The sequence below is a fragment of the Polyodon spathula genome, chromosome 14, assembly GCF_017654505.1.
Source record: "Polyodon spathula isolate WHYD16114869_AA chromosome 14, ASM1765450v1, whole genome shotgun sequence".
Taxonomy (NCBI): domain Eukaryota; kingdom Metazoa; phylum Chordata; class Actinopteri; order Acipenseriformes; family Polyodontidae; genus Polyodon; species Polyodon spathula.
Genome location: NC_054547.1, coordinates 18,054,954 through 18,075,535, shown reverse-complemented (window position 1 = coordinate 18,075,535; position 20,582 = coordinate 18,054,954). Strand labels below are relative to the sequence as shown.

At 37.3% G+C, this 20,582-nt stretch overlaps 1 protein-coding gene across 11 annotated transcripts in view; it reads right to left on the bottom strand.

Annotated features, from left to right (window-relative positions):
- LOC121326868 (adhesion G protein-coupled receptor L2-like) overlaps positions 1-20,582 on the bottom strand; it is a 108,613-nt gene that overhangs the window by 21,266 nt on the left and 66,765 nt on the right. For 4 of the 11 annotated variants that reach the window (XM_041270458.1, XM_041270468.1, XM_041270460.1 and 1 more), the window contains exons 5-14: positions 19,031-19,045; positions 17,293-18,093; positions 12,177-12,464; positions 11,498-11,601; positions 10,709-10,894; positions 10,012-10,050; positions 2,728-2,911; positions 1,524-1,649; positions 711-916; positions 81-254 (exon numbers count right to left, since the gene is read on the bottom strand). In XM_041270458.1, coding sequence (XP_041126392.1) covers positions 81-254; positions 711-916; positions 1,524-1,649; positions 2,728-2,911; positions 10,012-10,050; positions 10,709-10,894; positions 11,498-11,601; positions 12,177-12,464; positions 17,293-18,093; positions 19,031-19,045 — 2,123 coding nt within the window. The remainder of the gene's footprint in view (positions 1-80; positions 255-710; positions 917-1,523; positions 1,650-2,727; positions 2,912-10,011; positions 10,051-10,708; positions 10,895-11,497; positions 11,602-12,176; positions 12,465-17,292; positions 18,094-19,030; positions 19,046-20,582) is intronic. The other 7 variants (XM_041270459.1, XM_041270461.1, XM_041270465.1 and 4 more) reach the window with 3 other exon arrangements.

The following is a 20,582-nucleotide window of genomic DNA, read 5'->3' as shown; positions in this document are numbered from 1 at the left end:
AGTTAGTACACTGTTGTCCACTTTCATAAAACAGAGATCATTCCTGCAAGCAAATAAACAAAGAAAAAACAATAACTCACCGCTACTTCCTTGTGAGCCATAAGAATTGCAAAATTGGTCAGGTGGCTACATGCGCAGGTTGTGTGCGTTTTATTGGCTTCTACCAGTCTGCATCCCTGAGTGGACCAGTGTCCCATCATGCTCCTTTCAGAATAGTTCCAGAACGAGCAGTTTGAGTTGAAGTACTTTTCAGCCTGACAATTATGAATAGCAAAAAGAAATAACAGTATATTAGCTTTGGCCCCTACAGTATTAAACACAGTCTAAGTTGCTTTGTTTTTTTTCAACCATTTTTTTGGTATACTACCCCTTGAGAGTTATGGTGACTTCATTAAAGAAGTTAGATAATTGGTCCACAAGCAATTGAAGCTGGTATCATATGGCTAATCTAGGAGTTCCTTTTCCTCTGTAAAGGAGAATAGTATCATTTCCATACTAATGTTGATTACAGAATTAGTTTTCATTAAGAATTCACTTAAGTTCTAACAGTCACAGAACCAAGCTTATTTAATGTTATGTTCATTGAGTTAAATAAACTCTTCCATGACCTACTGTGTTATTTACAATGCAAATGGGGATTTTTGCACGCTTTACTGTTCTCTCCTGCTGATTTCATGACCCCCTCTCATTAATTTTTCACGAGGACTTACATCGATATGCTCCAGGGTAAAATGCACAGGTTCTGACAGGAACACGCGGTTCGACTCCTTGTTGATAGAGGCTGAGATGATGTCAGAATTGACAGCAACAGAATTGTTTCGGCCATTAACTTCATTTCCAAATTTAATAGTTGCATTTTCTGTGCTGAGGAACCTGCCCAACTGTTTGTAGAGAATGAATACCAATTTGGCCACACCTGCAAAGCAAACAAGAGTACCAAGATTAAAAACAAACAATAACAACATTCCTATCGCTAACCGTTATGCTAGACATGGTGGTCTTGCATCATTCATTCCCAGGGAGGGTCTTGTCAATGCCTCTGCATATATATAGCAGATCAACTTCATCCACTAACATTAACACATAAAACTCCCAGATGAAAAAGGATTATTTCACAACGACAATGAGACCAGTCCACATGCCACTGTGTTTGGGACTGTTCGAGGAGCAAGACACACAGTCCCCAGATCTCAGTCCTACTGAGCTTCATTGGGGTAAACTGGAACGTAATCTTAAAGTCACTGTCCATATTTGACAACCACTTTGGACCAAATGAGCTCTGCACTAACTAAAAGAAATAGCCTGTCATTCTAAAAGACACGTAATGATGCCTTGTCAAGTAAATGCATCACTGAGGAGCAGATGTGGGTCCCACAAAGAGGCCACACCCTGTACAAAAAAATAAATAAACAATTGCATCCAAAAAAGAGGAAAAAATGTAGCTCAGCCTGTCAATGATGAAGTAGTTTACTGCATCCCTGCCCTCACTACAATGCCCAATTGTTTGTGCGTCTGTAACTCACCATTGCGACTATTTAGTTTGACAGTGTTGGCAGACAGCTGAATGGAGATCCCTCCCTTGCATGGCTGGGGAAATCTGAAGTCCTCCACTTGTACACCATCTGTACTGAGTACATAAACGTCCAGAACTGATTGGCCAGAGACGAGTTCAAGAGATACAAGGAAAAACATTCTGTCATTAGTATGTGCTCAGGTTACAAAGTGACAATCTGCTGAAAAATCCTTCCAGTGTTTTAATGCATGTTCTAGTTAACGATAAAGATATTATAAAAAAAAAAGTGTGCTTAGATTGAGATATTAAACATACAATGCTTGACTGCACTGGGGTTAGAAAGTCATTACAATTATGTTTCTGGATGAGCAATATGTCACTCAATGGAACACTGGTAATTTTGTCGCATTGTTTTCAGGGGCCCTCCAAAATCTGCCTCATGGGTGTTTTTTTTTTTTTTCAATTAGTGTTTGAGACATCTTCAACATGTCAACTCCTTATAAAAATGTAATTAAGATTTTAATTAAGTATCTTTCTCTGTTTGTTATTTAAAAAAACAACTAAACAGAACAAAATCATCCTGTCTCGCAAGGTACAACATATTGAATACTCATGTGCATTTTTTAAGGAGTCCATTTATAACTGGTCTGCTGCTAATAAAAGAACATCTGTGTTTGCGTTGCTGAAATATAATAGCAGCATTTGACAGAAACAATACATGAAATAACAGCACTGCAGAATTGTGTCCTAATTCTCTGTAGTTCAGCTCATACAACTAACCAGCCCATGCAGAAGAGCAGAGGATCTAAATACCTAAACAGCTTCATAGGATTACAATGCAAGGTTGAATTCTCTTTGATCTGTGAAATTACTTAGGGCAGAACTACCCATTTATCAACACAGTTTCTTCCATCTCAGTGAAAAATTGGCATCTGTTCCCTTCTGATATATTTCACTTTTGACAGTGAGAGATAGCCAGTAGCTTCACTCTTTTCACCTTTCACACTCAGGCATTTAAGCCACTTCTTTATTTATTTATTTATTACAGTAAATGCAACAGGAAAAGGTAGCCATATTTAAAGTGAAACAGTAATTGTCTACATTTTTTTATTAATATAAGGACCCTAGCAGACAGTGAGAAACTGTAAGTAATGCTTCAATCCTAGTTTACTGGAAATGCTTTTAATTTGTTTATCAGCTCTGGAATCACTTACTTATATTCTCAGCGGGTACTTTCACTACAGCCGGTTCAATTAGATTGTCTGCCAGGACGAAAGCTCCCTCTTCCAGGGTATCAAGTAACATCGTTGCTGCGTGGGTTTGCTCTGTCGAGTTCATATCCTCCCAGGATTTCAAAGCCTCCGGTCTCAGTAAGTTGTCAACTGTGTCCACAATAGCCTATACCCACCCAAAAGAAAAAATTAAAAAAATGTTCTTAGGATTACTGTGTATCTAGCCATGGAAAGAGGTCAAGGAATACATTTGAATTAGTAGTTTGAAGATGGAGCTGTCCAAACCAGCCAGAATAAATTATATGAATCATTCTTTCAAAAAAATGTAAAATCTTCGGATAGGTTTGGTGCAAAATGAACAACGTTTGATGTGCAATGTGATAAGCTTAAAGACACTGAGCTTTACTGCTGCATTAAAAGCAATTGGGACCGCCAAGAATTCCACTCCCATTAACGCATGACATTAAGTTTGCTGAAGTGTATCTGTGCGTTCAAGGAGAAAATTAAATATGTAAAAACAATTAAAAAAAGGAAAGGAAAAAAAAGTTTATTGTCCCATAGGTTGATAGCTTGATGTGCTTATGTTGACTGCTTCAGGTAGGCAAACAATAGATCAGGAATGTCACTGTTTTCTTCCTGCTAATTAATATATCATTAGTACACTTTATCTAAAGTAATAAGGCAGGTAGACAAACCTACTATTTTAATGCAAAATGTGTGTCACAGAACCAGCAGAAGAACTGCACAGAACAGCGAGAAGAAGAGTCAAGGAGAGATTATTTCAGACAAGGCAAATGTTACTAGGGCTGTGTGAGGAGGAGGTAATAACCAGATACAGACTGAGCACAGATCATACTAGCCTTATATGTAGGGCCCTGGAAAATTCACAATATCATGAATTTCACAGAAACTGTGTATTTGCCTACTTTGAAAAATATGCATTGTATTTTACTTTCAGTATTTTACATTACTCTTCACCTCCCATTTATTTCATACTTTTATCAAATAGAAGCAGCGCTACAGTACCTGTACATGGTCTGGTGTCAATGGCATGCAGTTGGTTACTATGGCAACGGGGTCAAACAAATACTGGCTTCATGACTGATGAATTCCTCATACTGTACAATGATGTACCATGCGAGTCAGAGGCAGGAAGTTTAAAATGGTTGTTTAGATATTGTTGATTTATTAGCTTACAGTGTATGATCAACATCACAAATGCGGAGAGCTGACAAATAATAAAAAAGCTGAATTAATTTCAACAGAAGATCGCGTTCAGAGCTACGAAAAAGGGACGTTGCATGCAGATGGTGGGATTCTGTTTTGTTCAACTTTGTGTCTTTGTGCATCGAACACAACAATACAAAGGCTGGTCAATGAAATATTGCTTTGCTGACTTTTGATTTATATTACAAAATAAATCAAGTTGAACAAACAAATATTTATTTGATTTCCAGAGCTAAACATAAATGTTCCATTGACAATGACTTTCTCTGCTTTGACTGTCTCGCGGGACGCTGTGATCTGGGACAGAACCCCTGCCCTACAGAGCGCATTTATTTTGTCCTTAATGTTTCATTGAAGTTAATGTTCCTGCTGATTCAGCACCAAAAAGCCTTTCATAATTCCCCACCACTTCTTCTGCTAATACATTTAGCTCCTGGTCTGTAAACTTGAGATTCCTCACTCTGTCTTCCTTGGTTGCTGTCACTGTGACATACTCAGAATACCTTTTCTTTCGAGAGCACTTATAAATATACTATAATACAATGTGAGTAAACCTCATGCACAATTCTGTGTGTTGAATTCTGCACGTTGTGACAACTTGCAAATTAATTATTTAGCTTGCTTTATTTGTGCAAATAATTAGCTTAGTGAACAGAGCTACCGCTGGTAAATATTCTTATTTTGAGAAAACAAACACGCCACCAAATGTAATATTATTTAATAGAATTTTTTTTTTTTTAATTTAGTTGTTGCCAATTATTTTTTTGTTATTTTCTCCCAGTTTGAAATGCCCAATGTAATATTATTTAATAGAATATTTATTTATTTTTTTAAAATTTAGTCGTTGCCAATAATTTTTTTGTTATTTTCTCCCAATCTGAAATGGCAATTATTATTACTTAGGCTCAGCTCACCGCTACCTCCCCGGCGCTGACTTGGGAGCGGTAAAGACGAACACACGCTGTCCTCCAAGGCGTGTGCTGTCAGCCAACCTCTTCTTTACACGCTGCGGATTCACCATGCAGCCACCCAGGAGCTACAGCGTCAGAGGCCAACGCAGCTCCCGGGCAGCTAACAGGCAAGCCTGCAGGCTTCCGGCCAGACTACAGGGGTCGCTGGTGCGCGGTGAGCTGAGGACACTCTGGCCGACCTAAATCCCCCCCACCCCCGGCGCCCCTCAGCCAATTGAACGCCGTCTCCTGGGAACTCTCGTCCACGGTCGGCTGTGGAATAGCCCAGACTTGAACCGGCGACGTCCGGGCTGTAGGGTGCATCCTACACTCAGATTGTAAACTAAATGCAGAAATTCAATGAGACATCATTAAAATCTCTTTAAAAATGTATCAAAGTGCTTTAAAAGATTGTGAGGAACAATGCATAATACATTAAATACAGTGAAATACAGGGCATAGTACATTAAATACAACATTAAAAACAATGCAAACACATTAAATATATGCATAATACATTAAATAAAAGGAGAGACAGGTTCCACAGATGCCAGCATATTTCTGAAAGCGGTCAAGAATAATGGCATGATCTATGGTATCAAAAGCAGCAGTCAAGGTCAAGGAGGACAAGGATATAGGGAGCAGCAGCATCAGCATTGAGCAGGAGATCATTTACAATCCGGAGGAGAGCAGTTTCAGTACTGTGATGTGGCCGGAAGCCAGACTGCAGAGATTCAAGCAAATTCTTATCTGTGAGATGTTTCGTCAGCTGGCTGGCTACAGCCCTTTCAAGAGTTTTATAAGACAGCCGGGTCAAGGAAGGGTTTTTTGAGCACTGGTGTTACTCGGGCAGTCTTGAGAGTAGCAGGTACCAGGCCTCAGAAGAGACAGACAAGATTTGTTAGCCACGGGTCCAAGGGGCGCATGGCAGTAGTTGATTTCAACAACAGGCTGGAGACATCAGTAATGGAGAGAGAAGAGAAGGATGAGAGAGGGGCAATCAGAGGAGAGTCAAGGTGGTTAACTACTATACTATACTATACTGGGTTTGTGGCAGGAGAGCATAGAATAAATGGTATCAATTTTGTTCTGAAAGAAAGAAGACAAATCATTGCAGGTAAGACAGGAGGATGAATAGAAGGTGGATTTATCGATGGCTGGATGCAGGATTTGATCAGTGGTTTTGAAGAGAATATTTGGTTTACCGTGTCCCAGAGATACGAGTTCTGAGAAGTACTTCACCCTGGTGGCAGCTAGCGCACGCCTGTAGCTACTGAGGTAATCAATCCAAATCTATCTGTGAATTGTTGGTCCAGACAACCTCCATTTGTGCTCTGACCTGTGACAGGCAGACTTAAGCAGTTGAAGTTCGTGGGTATACCATGGACAGTTTTGATGTTTCTTCACTATTTTGGTTGTAAGCGGGGCAACTGTGTGGATGATCTGAGTATGGGTGGCGTTGTAGAGGGATACCGCAGCATCGACCGAAGACGGGAAAATACCAGTCAGAGGGGAAGAAGAGACACATTTCGATAGTATTGTAGGATTTAGCAGATTTTTGGGACGGAAGGAAATAATAATGGTTTTACTTGAATCCCAGCTACCCAATCATAGACAAATATATATACCTGCCTGACCAATTTTAAAATATTTGGGTCAGAGATCATAGTGCAGTATACAAATAATACCATGTTTATTGAAAACACAACATTATGCAAGCTTGAATGATTAGAATAAAAACAGCTATGGCTGCTGTCAGAATAAGATTAATTAGGCTAATCCATCTTAATATCCTCTTTCTTTCTGTTTTTTGAATCACCTCAACCTTCTTGGCAGGTGGAAGATTCCTCCATGTGACAGAAAAGGCTTTTTATCTCCCTAATGGGAGACAGAATATCAAAATGCTCATGTATACTGCAGCGGCCATGAACTAAAGAAGGACATAAATTGGTCTGCCGAGACCAGCCTTATTAGTCACCAAGAACTATACATTTGTGACTGCAATCTATAGTACAAATTATACTCTGTGTCAGAAGAGTGAGCCATCTTAATTTGAATAGTGCATCTTAGCATGTGGTTATGATATGTTAACAGATTTTAAGAATATTTCACATTTAAAGTGCCACTGGTCTGAATATTACAGTGTGGTGCTATAGTTTTCTGGTTCAGTCGCCACCACTTAGAACAGATGTGTTTGTGTTAACGTTATTTGCCCGCAGTTAGCGATGGACGGTATAAACTCCCACACAATAACCTGACATTCAAAATATCCCCCAATCACCAGTACAGTAATCAAAACAAACTAGTGTGTATGCGGTTTAAAATCTTTAAGACACTCATTACACTAATAATCAGACGGCGATGGGACTAGAGTAAGAGCGGATACGTAAAAAGGCAGATAAATGAATCCTGTTTTAAATACCATTATAAACAGCTGTAAAAATTACTGTACTATATTATTATTGCTTTGAGATTCAGCTTTTATTAGGGAGAGCCCCTAAGTCCCTTGTTTAGAAAGATGCAGAGTATTATTGCTTGTGACAGAGTAGCTGTCTGCCATGTGGGTGCGTGCATTCGCTGCTAAGTGACAGGCAGGAGATTGATTTGGAGGTTGAAGTTGATACATCCGGCAGGCGAACAGGATTTATTTTCAAATTGTAACGATGAGCTGCAGGGTTTCCAGGATATAATAAGACAGACAACAATTTCGGTTCAAAGCAGTTGGAATATGCTGTATTTATATTGTTTTTAGTTTATAGTGAACAATGACTCTCATTCCTCTCCTCTTTAAACTCAGCCTCTCAACTCTCTCAGTTATCCCGCCGCCAGATCCCGCTTCTCTCTCTCTCAACTGTCATCTCCACACACACCTGACCCTCCCCTTTCCTCACTCATTGGTCCACCACTCCCTATCTCTGACTGCTTGTGTCAGACCTGCTCCCACCCCCCTAAGTGACATACTCACACGCAGGCAGTCTTTCAGCTCTAAGTCACACAAACTCCAAAACAAACAAAGAACGCTAACAGATCTGAACAAGAATAACACAGTTTACAACCACACAGGAGTACTCCCATTCCCCAGTCCATGATCAGGTTCATTCCCATTGTCCCCAGCTTTCTGAAGCAATGTTGCACTGATTGCTGACCAAGTTCCAAGTATGCTTGAGCACAGTGGTCCTCAAAGTGGTACCCGCGGGCAAATTCGTGCCCGCGAAGCCAGGCCATCGTGCCCATGGCAGCTTTTCTTAAATTATGGGTCGTGAACACACTTCTGGCGGGTCGTAATGTGGGAAAATAAATAAAGCTTTAAACACATTTTCCAACAAACACGTTACAGCAGTCTTTGACAGTGCTGCTCGCTTATGCTGTGGTTGTACTTACTCAACATATATATATTTTTTATCCTGAAGGACCTCTGCGATATGTTCAACCAGTTGAATATCTGCATTTTCTCTGCGGTAGCCTAATCATAAGTTAGCTGGGTGGGACATAAACTGTGTCTGTTTCAGTTGCAGGTACTGACAGTAAGTTTAACCAATAGGAGAGTCAAATATCTGCCAAGTTTTATGCAGCTGTCCAATCATAACCAAGAAGAGGCCGTTCACGTTATTCTGCATGCAAATTGAAGGCGAGTGAGTAGCCAATGGGAAAGTGAAATATCTGACAGCTGTCCAATCATTCGTGAGCAGAGACGGGGTATTAATATGTCGGGTAAGCACTGAATTTCGCTGACTTATTGAGAAAAATAATACATTTCAGCATTTAGAATTTAATTCTCTCTACATATTTTTTTTTTATTTCAACAGATAAGGAAAACACTGTAGTAGATTTAGTTACGAATCCACTTTCTCTGAAAAATTGTACTGGAGATGAGCGATCTTTAAAGCAGAGTAATGTAGACAAATTGCTAAATTGAAACAAAGCGAGACGCTATCTATCCTCTTTTATTTTAGTTTATTCATGGTTATCTGTGTAAACATGCTATTTATAAATATTTGCACTGAATATTTTATATAAATGTAAATAATAAGTGCAGCACGCACAATTACTGCCCGAGACTTGGCCTTATCAGAGTGAGCAAAGAATAACTCCTACTAAAACTCTTAATATATACATATACTGCACATGTCTCATGAAGACAGTTTTTAAGACAAGAACCTATTTAAATAGTCAGCATGCCCACAAACAGCCAAGTAAGATCAATTTATACCCGTGCCCAAATTATTTTGAGGACCACTGCTTCAGCAAGTGCACAGTATCTAAGTGACACTTTGCTGTTGCAGTCAGTGCTGTTTTTCAAACTATAAACCCGACACTGCGTAGAGGGATTAAGTAAACAAGGTACAGTACAGGAGTAATTTTTCAGTAACAAGGTGCAAACAGCTGATTGATCGATCTGTCAAGCTTTTACTACAGTAAAGCGCTGCCTTTTGTATTGAAATCTGTGTGAATGGCAAGGTAACAAGGTGAAAACAGCTAATTGGTGGATTAGTAAGAGTGATTACTACAGTGCAAGCAGTGCATTTGTTATTTAAATTATGTGAATGGCACATAACGAGATCCAAACAGCTTGCCTGAAATATACGGTGTGCTTCACCCAGTATAAATGCCTTTGTTACTGAAATCAATGGAAATAGCAAATAGCAAACACTATTTGTCCAATATAAGCAGCTGCGAAGTAACCCTGTATTGTGTGGTGGATACTGTAATGTAAACATTTCAATTCAATTTGATAATGATTGTCAAATTTGGAACCATCTCTAGCTTCTTTATCATCTTATGTATCTTAAAAACACAAATGGAAATACCCAGCACCCAAGCGAAAAGCACAAGACAGCAGCAGATAAAAATAGGGCTTATATACCAATTAAAAGGCTTAATCAAAAGTAGAAAAACAAATTATTCCCTTTGGTCAAGCTCCGGATGTCAGATTTGAGGTGCAAATATGGTTGTGTGAATGCAATTATCAATGCAATGTACGATGCACATTAAAAGGAAAGAGGCTGCATAGCAATACACTGTACAAAAGGGTCATGCTGCTGAGCAGAGTGGAGCAGGGAGAAGCAGGGTGAGAGCAAAGCTGTGATACCTTCATGTATGCTCTGCATGTCCTTTCTCGTTTCTGAAGCTTTTTTATTATTAAAACAAAACAAAAAACAAGATCAAGCACAGAAAACAGAAGAAGAATATTAGGATCCAGAGCTTACTCAAATTGTAAAGCATCCCTTAAAAGCACACATATTTCTTTACATATATATGTATAGAAATATTATACATATTTTTGCCAATTAAACCTATTGTATTTTACCTTTTAGAGTTGTATTTGTTTTAAGAGAAATGTAAACATTATACAACTAGAAAGTAGTATTATTCAGTAGCAACAAGTAGGATTCATTAAATTGAATATGATACTGTATATTTGTTATACAAACACTAGCTTTCAAAATTTTGAAAGTCTTCTTCACTAAGTCTACATTTATAGACAGGTGTTATTTTTTACATTTGCACATCATAAGCATTTTAAAATACAATTGTGAGTTGCTGTTTTTTGGGTTTTTTTTGGTCTTAGATTTTATTTGTGAGTATTGAGCATAAATGTCACTTGTACTCTACTGTGGATTCAAGGCAATATATTACTTAAGAGAGAAGGGCCTAAAAAATGTAATATATTGTTTTTGAAGGCTGAAAGATCTGACAGGAAAAAACAGCAAAAAACAAAGCTTAATAAAATAGTATTAGTAACAGGGGACGACAGACAAAATCTTATACAGGGTTTGAGCAATTACCTTGTTAAAACTTCGGCCTGCCGAGTCCTTTTCGCTAGGCCTCAGCTCTTGAAGCTGAGCGTCTAAGATGTCAACCAGCTGTTCCATCAATCTCACTGATGAACTCACGTCTCCAGCAAAGATGGGGCCTTTGGTATGCTTGGCCAGCTCATTTGCAAGGTTAGCAGCATTTTCTCCACTTCTGATCTGGTGTGACATAAATAATCATCTCAGCATGGTTAAAAAATATATGATTTTCAGCTTTGAGGATCTCCTCTCTCCTTATGACATACCCATACAGTGATGACATATTCTTTTACACTATAATGTGTGGAAAACGTGTAACTAATTGAAGCTAATAACGTTGTGCCCGTTTCACTACGTAGGATTTATTAGCTAAGCTTCTTTGATAAAAAAATAAGTTAACACGTCAGTGTCAGAGGTGAGGAATGTATAATAATCTTCCAATGTACGGAAATGATTGCATGTTTTACCCTAACAAGCAAGCACTAAAGGCTCCTACATGTTAAGCACAAATCTAAATAAGTATTACCGGATCACACAGCAGGATATTCTACTAAACAGTTTGGTCTTCTTATATTATCTACATTCAATTTCTGAATTGCCCAATATGTCATATTTTGGATGAAAGGAAAACAGGGAGATGCCTACTTTGTATTAATTGCAAGCAATGCGAATGAGACTAATAAACCGATTGTTTGGTTTCTGTCAGAAGTGTGTCTTATCCATTATTTAAAATTTAAATAATCTAATGACCTGTGGCTAGGATATAAAAAGCTGACAACCAACCTTCTGTGCAACTTGATTCACCCAGTGTGAGGTGCAGTTGCTAAGATCAGGGCCCTTGGGGCTCCACGTTCCAGTAGAAAGCATACAAAGATACGAGGCCGTGCCTGCAACAGACAGGGAAGAATTAGGGAAACCAGATTTGTTTATCTGACACTAGCTAGAGATAAATACAGTACTTTGCTTTTTGAGAGTCACAGGATATTATGCAGCTCAAGGCTGAAAAGAGCAAGTACTGCCAGGTACAAACACTGTAAACACGTAAATACAGAAAGGTATACACTGCTACCTAAGTTACACATCAATAAATATTCATTCAAACCGAATTGATTTTGAAAATAAAAGGATTTAGGAATAAAAATATATATTTTCTTATTATTGTGCATTAAGGACTTTAATTAAACCAAGCAAAAACTTTTGAATTAAGTTAAATACCATTTAAAATATGTGAGATTTAAACAAAGTTATAGGTAAGACATTTGTAAAAAGCTTAATAAAAACAAAACTAACAATAATACAAAAATACATAAAATATAACAAAAAAAAAACTGCAGAATTTGATTTGATCTGCAAAAACATGAAATACATTTTAATGTAGGCTTAGTGTTAACAACAAAGGATAGAGCCACAATAATCAAAGTTGTAGGTTAGAGACAGTGCAAATGGAAATGTGTATAGCTACCTCTTGTTCCCTTGGGACATGGCCTTTCAACTAACATGCCTCTTTGTGTTTGAGGCCAGGCGATACCCCTTTTCTCTGCACTGTCACAGAACCTTTCTGGTAAGGGGAAGGAGTCGGGGGTTGGGGGTGCTTTTGTAACAGGAACCCCTGGTTGTGGTTTAGGCCCTCTGCTTCCTTCCTTCATGCCTCCGGAGGTAACGAGGCCTTTTTGTAACGTGACAGTTGTGGTGGAAACTGTGGTTTTGGGCGGTTCTGCCGGAGAACTGGTTGAAACTGCAGTCGTTGGCACTGGAACAGGTTGAAATAGGTAAAATAAGCATATATTTCATATCATATAATTCTGTCATAGAGCATTCCGCTACACATCAATGGCTCCATCTCCAATAAATAAATTACAGTATTGTAATTTACTTATTGGAGAATTTGTCTGCTTCAGCAGTAGATTAAACATAGTATACTACTTACAAGTATTGGCATGTAGCAAAATAAAAAAAAATGCTCAGTGCAAATGAACCATCTTCTTTCTAAGCCTGATCTTATTCCAGTCTCTCTGTCTACACCTTACAAGAAAATAATTACTAAAACAGCTTCACATCATTCTTGCTTGAGAGATTTTGGAGCATGCCTGATTAGATTTCAACAGAGGATATATAATGCATGTGCTGTTTAAGCATTTTAGACTTATCATTATTATTATTATTATTATTATTATTATTATTATTATTTTTTTTTTTTTAATTTTTTTCCTTTTTTTTTTAAAAATTTCTCGTCCTACTTCATCGTTGATGACAGTACGATCAACGTAGTTGTGTTACATAAAAGACTTAGTATTTCTGTGTCTAATTAATTAAGTTTAATGATAAAGAACCTCTTTATTAATTAATTGAATATACTAGGTATGGCATCTTATACAAGGACTTTAGTCCCATACAGTATAATATCTATATAGATATATCTATATATATATATATATATAATATATATATATATACGGAAGATTATGACATAAAACAATATTACATGAAACTGTAAAGTATAATACCTAGCTCATTAAACTGCAGCATTTATTCCCAGACCACAACCAAAGTGATTCCGATGTCATTTAAAGGTTACGTTGACTTTCTTTTGTCCTTTCCAAGCCAGTGCTGAAAAAGTCACTCAAATGTGGTTGCCTGCACTGCTGCTATGGTTACTGAAAGTAGGAATGCTGCATTTTTTTTTCTTTAGTTTTATTTAAACAGTGGCTTACTTGCTTGGTCAAAGTGACCTCAGTGTTGTTGTTTTTAAACCTGGCATCTAACCTGAGACCATTAGCACGAGACAGCCTTCTCATCCGTAAACCACAGAAAACCATCATCAATTAAAGCTAAGGGTATTAAAACAACCACCCATCTGTTCAACTGTTCCTGTCTGACTGGTTTGCATTGTGTGCTATCGGCCATCTCAGGACAACAAAGTCCTGCACACTGCTTTGTTTTTCAAGGCTGTTTTCATTGATTGCTAGAGAGTTGTACAGTATCTCTCATCCAGCTGTTACTTTGTATCTCACTGACTGCCACAAAAACTATTCTAACCCATCTGCTGTCAATTCCACGAGAACCCTCCTACCCCCCTGAAATTGATTTAATTGTACTTTCTGATTACATCACAAGCAATCTTTCAAACTGGATAATCCAATTCCTATTCAGTTTGTGTCTCAAGCCACATTATCCATAAATTATTATTGTGAAATCACAAGTCTAGAGAAAGCAAACTTGTAGTCTTGAGCTGTAAGCAATGCATTTATGTCGCTCTTAGCTAATCAGCACCCACTTGATATCTCAGCATATGTATTAATAGCACTGTAATTAGCACTTGGCAAAAAAAGAAAAAAAGAAAGTTTTAACTGAGACTGAGACCTAATAATCCCTGACAGGAGAGAAGTATATTGCACATAACACAGCTGTCTTGTTTTCTCAACATTTTAACAACTTAGATGGGACCTCGATAGCTTTCTCAACATTGCTCCCATTCTGTGAGAAACAGATGCTAACAGGCAAGTGTGTCTTTCATATTATTTCTAATGACTACAGTTATAGAAGTAATGCATGTTTTAACTGTTCTATATATGCCTGTGTGCTTTTTTTTTCCTAGAATGTAGTGCACTGACAAGATTGCTGGTTCAGATCATTTACTCGCTGAAAGAAATATGAAATTTAAGTTTATTTGTGTTGGTATTATCTTGAATGCCTTGGTTAGGTAAATGAAACCATAGAAGAGCACTATACAGGATAACCTTATTTGTACTAAGCTAAAAGAATCCTTTACACATAAGTTTTACCAGTTGTGAAATGTATGTCCCAGGTGGTAATCACCAATTAATGGAAGAGTACTAGCTCTCAGAATGAGTCAATAGCAACTCAAACAATTAAACCCTGTTCCAAGATCAAAATGGACAGTTTTTTTTTTTTTTGTGAAGTAGCAAAGAAAAAAAGAGTGTAGAAATAAATGAATACACCATCTGCTTGAAAAGTCACTGACACTGCAAAGTTAACCATTTATTGTATTCAAATGTTTTAGAGAGAGCCAAAATGTTGTATTAAAACCGTCTGGCAGGGGTGGTTGTTTGTATCAGTTGCTTTTTATATTTATGGATCAAACATAGATTTAGATGACAGTGACTTTACTTTTAAAGCATTGTTAATACTTGCAGGAAACTAAACAGACTACAGGTCATTCAAGCTCATACTGATCACATTCGTGGGAGCTGTTTCCTCTGTTTGTAGTTGATGATACATAAACCCTGTGTTGATTGTGACAACGGCTCCAGATGTCGTGTGCAAAAGAGTATATATTTGAAAGTCTCTTCATGGCGAATATGTGTGAGAAGACGGTAAAAAAAAATAAAAAATCCATGTGAGGGATGACCTAGACGGCTAATGTAAGAAGAATTTCTACACAACATAATTAAGAGGTCAAATAACCCCTGTTGGTAGAGGGTTGTTTAAGTGCTGTGCTGGTGGTCTGAAGTCCTTAAGTCTATGTCCCATGTTTTGTGAAGCCTGGGTATATACGGATGTCAGCAAATGTATATCAGCCTCACTATCTTACCCAGGCTGTTAAATAGCTGTAAGTAATTGAACCTCTGCCACTCAGAGGTGATTACTTACATGTGTTTGGTTTCAACCTATGATCAACAGTGTCCAGGTGCATTTAGTAAGCATGAAATAAATGGTCCCATTTGGTCTCACTGCACTCAATGTTTGAAAACAATATTTATGCCACAGGATGGGAATGACAAAATAAATAAAACATACACGCTAAGAACAAGTTGTTTATAAAGTCTCACTGCATTAAGTTGATATCATTCTTACAATATATATTGGGTCAAATAATTTATGTGGGTTATGATCAGATCAAGTATGCCATGTGAAGTCTGATAACTCTTGAGGACCCAAAATAACGAGTGGCTGTGGCTTTTCTCAAGGGCAAACTCCAGGTAAATAAACAGGCTTCTTGGTAGACATTTGCATATTCAGTTCATTCTATGTACATGTTCCACATCTTAACTCCGAAATTCCTTAAATTTATGTTCCATGGGTAATCCACTCACACTTCTTGTGATTAATATGTATCTAATTAGATTTTTCTGTTTTAATAATACTGCAGCAATTGTGCCATAGATGTTGTGGTGGTGAATATTATGTCTCAGCAATGGCAATTTCACTTGAAAGACAAAACTCAGCACTGCCTAGTATATCTGTTTTATGATTTCCACATTCGTGGAATACAAATGTTGTAAGTCTGCAGTTGTGAGAACATCTAATAAATGCATTGGAATTCCACTTTAAACATTGACAGGTAATGAGAGCTGACAGCCACACTGAGTTATAGCATGTAAGAGTTATGCTGTCTTCCAGCGTCCCATGATGAAGACGGTTCACTGTTAAACAAACCATTAGACGTTTTCTAGTAGTAAATGTATATTTATTTTCCTTTAAAGAAAAGCTCAGTCAAAATTTATAGGGGACATATTGTTCAAATGATGGTCAGATTGAACCTCTGATATACAGTAGTAGGAAAATTACTGTGTTTTCATTGGCTAAAGCCTGCATTGCAGTGGGGTATCCATTCTAGCTCTAACAGAGACTTTAACATAGCAACATGGTGTCACCATACACCCCTGGTTACTCTTGGAGGTTGTCGAAAAATATGTCAGCCTTCTGTCTCTACACCCCAACTCAAGATTCTGGGTGGCAGACAGTTTAGCAATTACAGTAATTGTGCAACCACATTGGGAAACTCCCTGGCCAAACATATCTCTAATTCTATTCTGACTCAATAAAGCTCATCAAAACTAGACCTAAAGCCTCTATTTGTTTGACATGGCCTACTCATTAGTTTTGGACCTCTGCTCTGCCCTTATTTTTGCACTGTATTTTTGCACTTTTACCATTCTTTATTTATTCCATGGTAATACCATGTATTAGAAAACAAAAAAGGAGGTACGCACAGCAATCTTGTAGGTGAGGTGCAGGTTAACAAGAACAAGTCAGTGTACAATTATCATCTTTTTTTTTTTTTTTTAAATACCATGTATTAACCATAATTTACCCTAGTTTACCATGTTTTATATGCTTTACCATACCTCACTGTTCTTTACATTGCTTTCCTATTCTTTACCATGCTTTCACTATGCTTTATTATGGTTTGCTATGCTTTTACTATGGTAAACTTTTATAAGGGTGCCCTTTGAGAAGCTCTTTTATTATGGTCATTGTATAACACATTTTGCATTCTACTGTATTTAGAACAAACTATAATGTAGGTGCATTGGGAGGGTGAGTTTGTGAGTCTGATCTTGCATAAATACCCTGGAGCTGGCTGTTTTTGTGCTTGTCCAGGCAGATACAATAACCCTTATAGGGTTAGAGATCAACTCTCATTTTTACCAGAAGTAGTAGTTCTTAGCTATGAAGGTTAATGCAGAGGATATGGGTGCCACAGGTAGTGTAAGATTGCACATTGCATATAAATGCATTAACTGCTCTCTATATCCCCATTGAAAAACATCCAGAGTGACTTTCATATGCTGTAGAACAAAACATGAAGAGAAAGATAAAGAAATTACTTTTACCTTGGGCTGGGTCAGGTGGTCCAAACTCCATGGTATACCTCAGTATGTAATAATTATTCCACACGTATAGCTGGTTGTCTCTTGGGTTATAATCCACTGCAGCAATGTACTGGTATTGGTTGGGGAAGGGAATATCCACATACTCCCCCCTGGTTTGTTTGGTATTGTAAATATAATCAACTAGGTTTTTGCTCACTTCACTCTCATTGTCTTCATAAGTGGATCGAACGACATAAAGAACTCCACAGATCATGAAAGCATTGGACGCCGACCGCTTGTCATAATTGGTTTCCCAGGTTGCTTCAAAGCGGAGAGTGTAAGGGTTCAACTGGCTAATGACAATCATTCCATTGTTCTGCTCGGTGGCATAAATGACCCACAAACCATTCTCATCTACCGCCAGGTCAATGTCAGTTTTGCCTCCCCATTTGTAGGGCGAGGTGTCATGGTAGTTGGCATTATTGATGATTGCTTCCCCGCTTTTGATTCTAGTCCTCAGGTCAAACTTTACAATGTTTCTGGTCCTCTCTTTGTTGAAAAATACAGCACCATCGTACACCACAAACCCAGTGCCATCGACACGATGAGGGAGCTTGTACGTTGTTGTTTGACGTGCGCTTTGGAAGTCGTCCAGTGAAGCGTACTCTATCAGAGTGTCAGTGCGGTATGGGGTCCAGGGCATGAAGTAGATTTTGTCCCCTGCCTGAAGGGGGTCTTTACACCAGGCACCTGCTTGCTGTTCCGCCTCAAAGACAAAGGAAGAATCCCCAACTGCTTTCAGAGTCCCAGGGCAAACAAAAACTAATAATGGGGAGAGCAAAACAAAAAGCAGATTAAGTCAACAACATTGATGCCACTGTACCAGTGGATGTCTAAATATTACATTATCTCAGTATTAAGGGTTGCCCAAGGATAGTAGGGATGAACCATATCAGTGGCAATCAAACTACAGATACCAGATAATCAGCAATTATAAGCAGATTGAACTGGGATAGTATTAATACAGTCAATACATCAAAAATTACACAGGAATGATTATTGTGTTGAGCATTTGACTATCTGTAGCCACTGATTCCTTCTTTTTTGACCTATATCTGTACAGCCAATGTTATTTTGCCAATTGACACAACCAACATAAAACTACTGAGCAAAAGATGATATAGTTGGCTCAGCAAGTTTATCTGGTATCTGAGATACTCTTAATTATCTACTATTGTGCTGCTAATGTCATTTACTTTTAAGTACCAAAAAATAAAAATTAAACTTGAAAAAAAGAAAATAAATAAATGCATGTTGGTTCATAAATGCTTAGTACTTGAGGAAGTGAAACTAGTTTTGGGTTATATTTCTTTTTGGAAACACAAAAAAGGAATAAAAAGGTGGAGAAGCAAGTAGGATGGGGAAAAAGACAGTAGAAGCAGTAAGTTTAGAAGGCCGAGAAACCCTGCTCCCATTGCATGCTATGGAGAGGTTTCTGGAAGCCAGGCAAGATGACATCTACTAACACAGGAAAGTACCCAGGGGTATGGAAAAGGTGCCCCAAAGGACACCAGCGACTACACCCCACCATCTTGTTAAAGCTGCAAGTTCCCTTTACGTCTATTACAGTCTACTGACCTTTACAGTCACTATGCGTTCTTTGTTCTATTGCCTGGAGAACACCAGAGTGGGGTAGGAAGGTTTACAACCATATGGCACAAAACAAGGAGCTAGGGTTTGGATTGTGTAGGTTATTTACCTTTTTGCTCCACTTCTATTTTAAGCATTGGAAGAGAGAATGAAAAAGGGGTGCAAGGAAACAAGAAAAGAGATTAACATGAATTAACTGTCAGTTAGAATGTTATTTAAAGTATTAACACACGTTATGAGACAAGGAGTAAGGGAAGGATTCCTATTTGGGAGGGAAAATAGAAAGAAAGTAAATATCAGAAACAGCAGGCGTACCTGACATGAAGAAAGACTGGGTTAGATGAAAGCTTAAAGGGACAATACACAGATTAACACAGATTTAGGGACATGTCTAGAGTAAATAGAGAAAGGCTGTGGCACACCTGGCCTTTCGTGGGTTTATACAGGGTTATATATCTCTTTAACAAAGTCAGACTACATTACTTATTCATTAAGTATTTATTGTCCCTTTAAATTGATAAGGACAAGCTACCTACATTTTACCAGTCAGGCTCTACTGTATGTGAGTGTGTGTGTATGTGTGCCTATATATATATATATATATATATATATATATTATATATATATATATATATAAAATCTCAACCAATTTATCAATTTTTATATTATTAGTAGAAGTACATTGCTAACTATAGTATTTTTTTCACATGTACTACAGTAATTCACATTGTAACTCCTTAATACTTTACAGAACTGATACATTGAGATACATTGATCTCAAGAATAACTGGTACTAAAACAAACAGGAAAACAAAACTGTAGCTGTAATTGTATTGATTATGAAAATTGTTTATATAATTAAATATGATATATCTAGTTTCTTTTATATTTGTGAATGATAAATTACTAAGTTACAGTGTACAATCAAACAGTATTTGTAGATTTTACCAACTCAACATTAATGATTTTCAAAAGATTCCTTCTTTGAACTTTTCTGCAGGACCTTATTCTAAGTACTGTACCTGCTTTGAATCCCTAATAACAGTACAGGACAATAGAAACCAGTGGTGGCTTGCCTTCCTTAAATACATGGTCTTTTTACCATTTGAGTTGTGCCTTAAATGTGAACACATATGCTAATGTATAGCATATTTATGTAAGGGATAAACAACGGTAAGTGTTGACAGGTTAGGCACGAGAAACTGGATTTTTTTTTAAATAAAAATAATAAATGGTGGTCAAAATAATAATAATAATAATAATAATAATAATAATAATAATAATAATAATAATAGCTGGTGCAATGCAATAATGAAACCTTTTAATTATTTTTTATATAAAGATTTTATTATGGTGCAAATATATATTTTTTAACAATTATCCCATTTTATAAATGCCTAATACCACTTAACAATAGCATGCTGTTAAAAACGGAAAGGGCTAGTAATTTAATATAGTTAAACAAAAGTAATATAATTATACATTAACATAATAACGAAAAAAATCATAATTACAAATTCACTTCCACATAAATATCCCCACTTCTAATTCCGATTTCACATTTCTCCTGGACAGATTCAGGAACAAGAGCAATTTCATCATCACTTCGTAAATCTCCATTAAAGGTAAGATGTAAACTCAGTTTTTGCATTTCTATACTT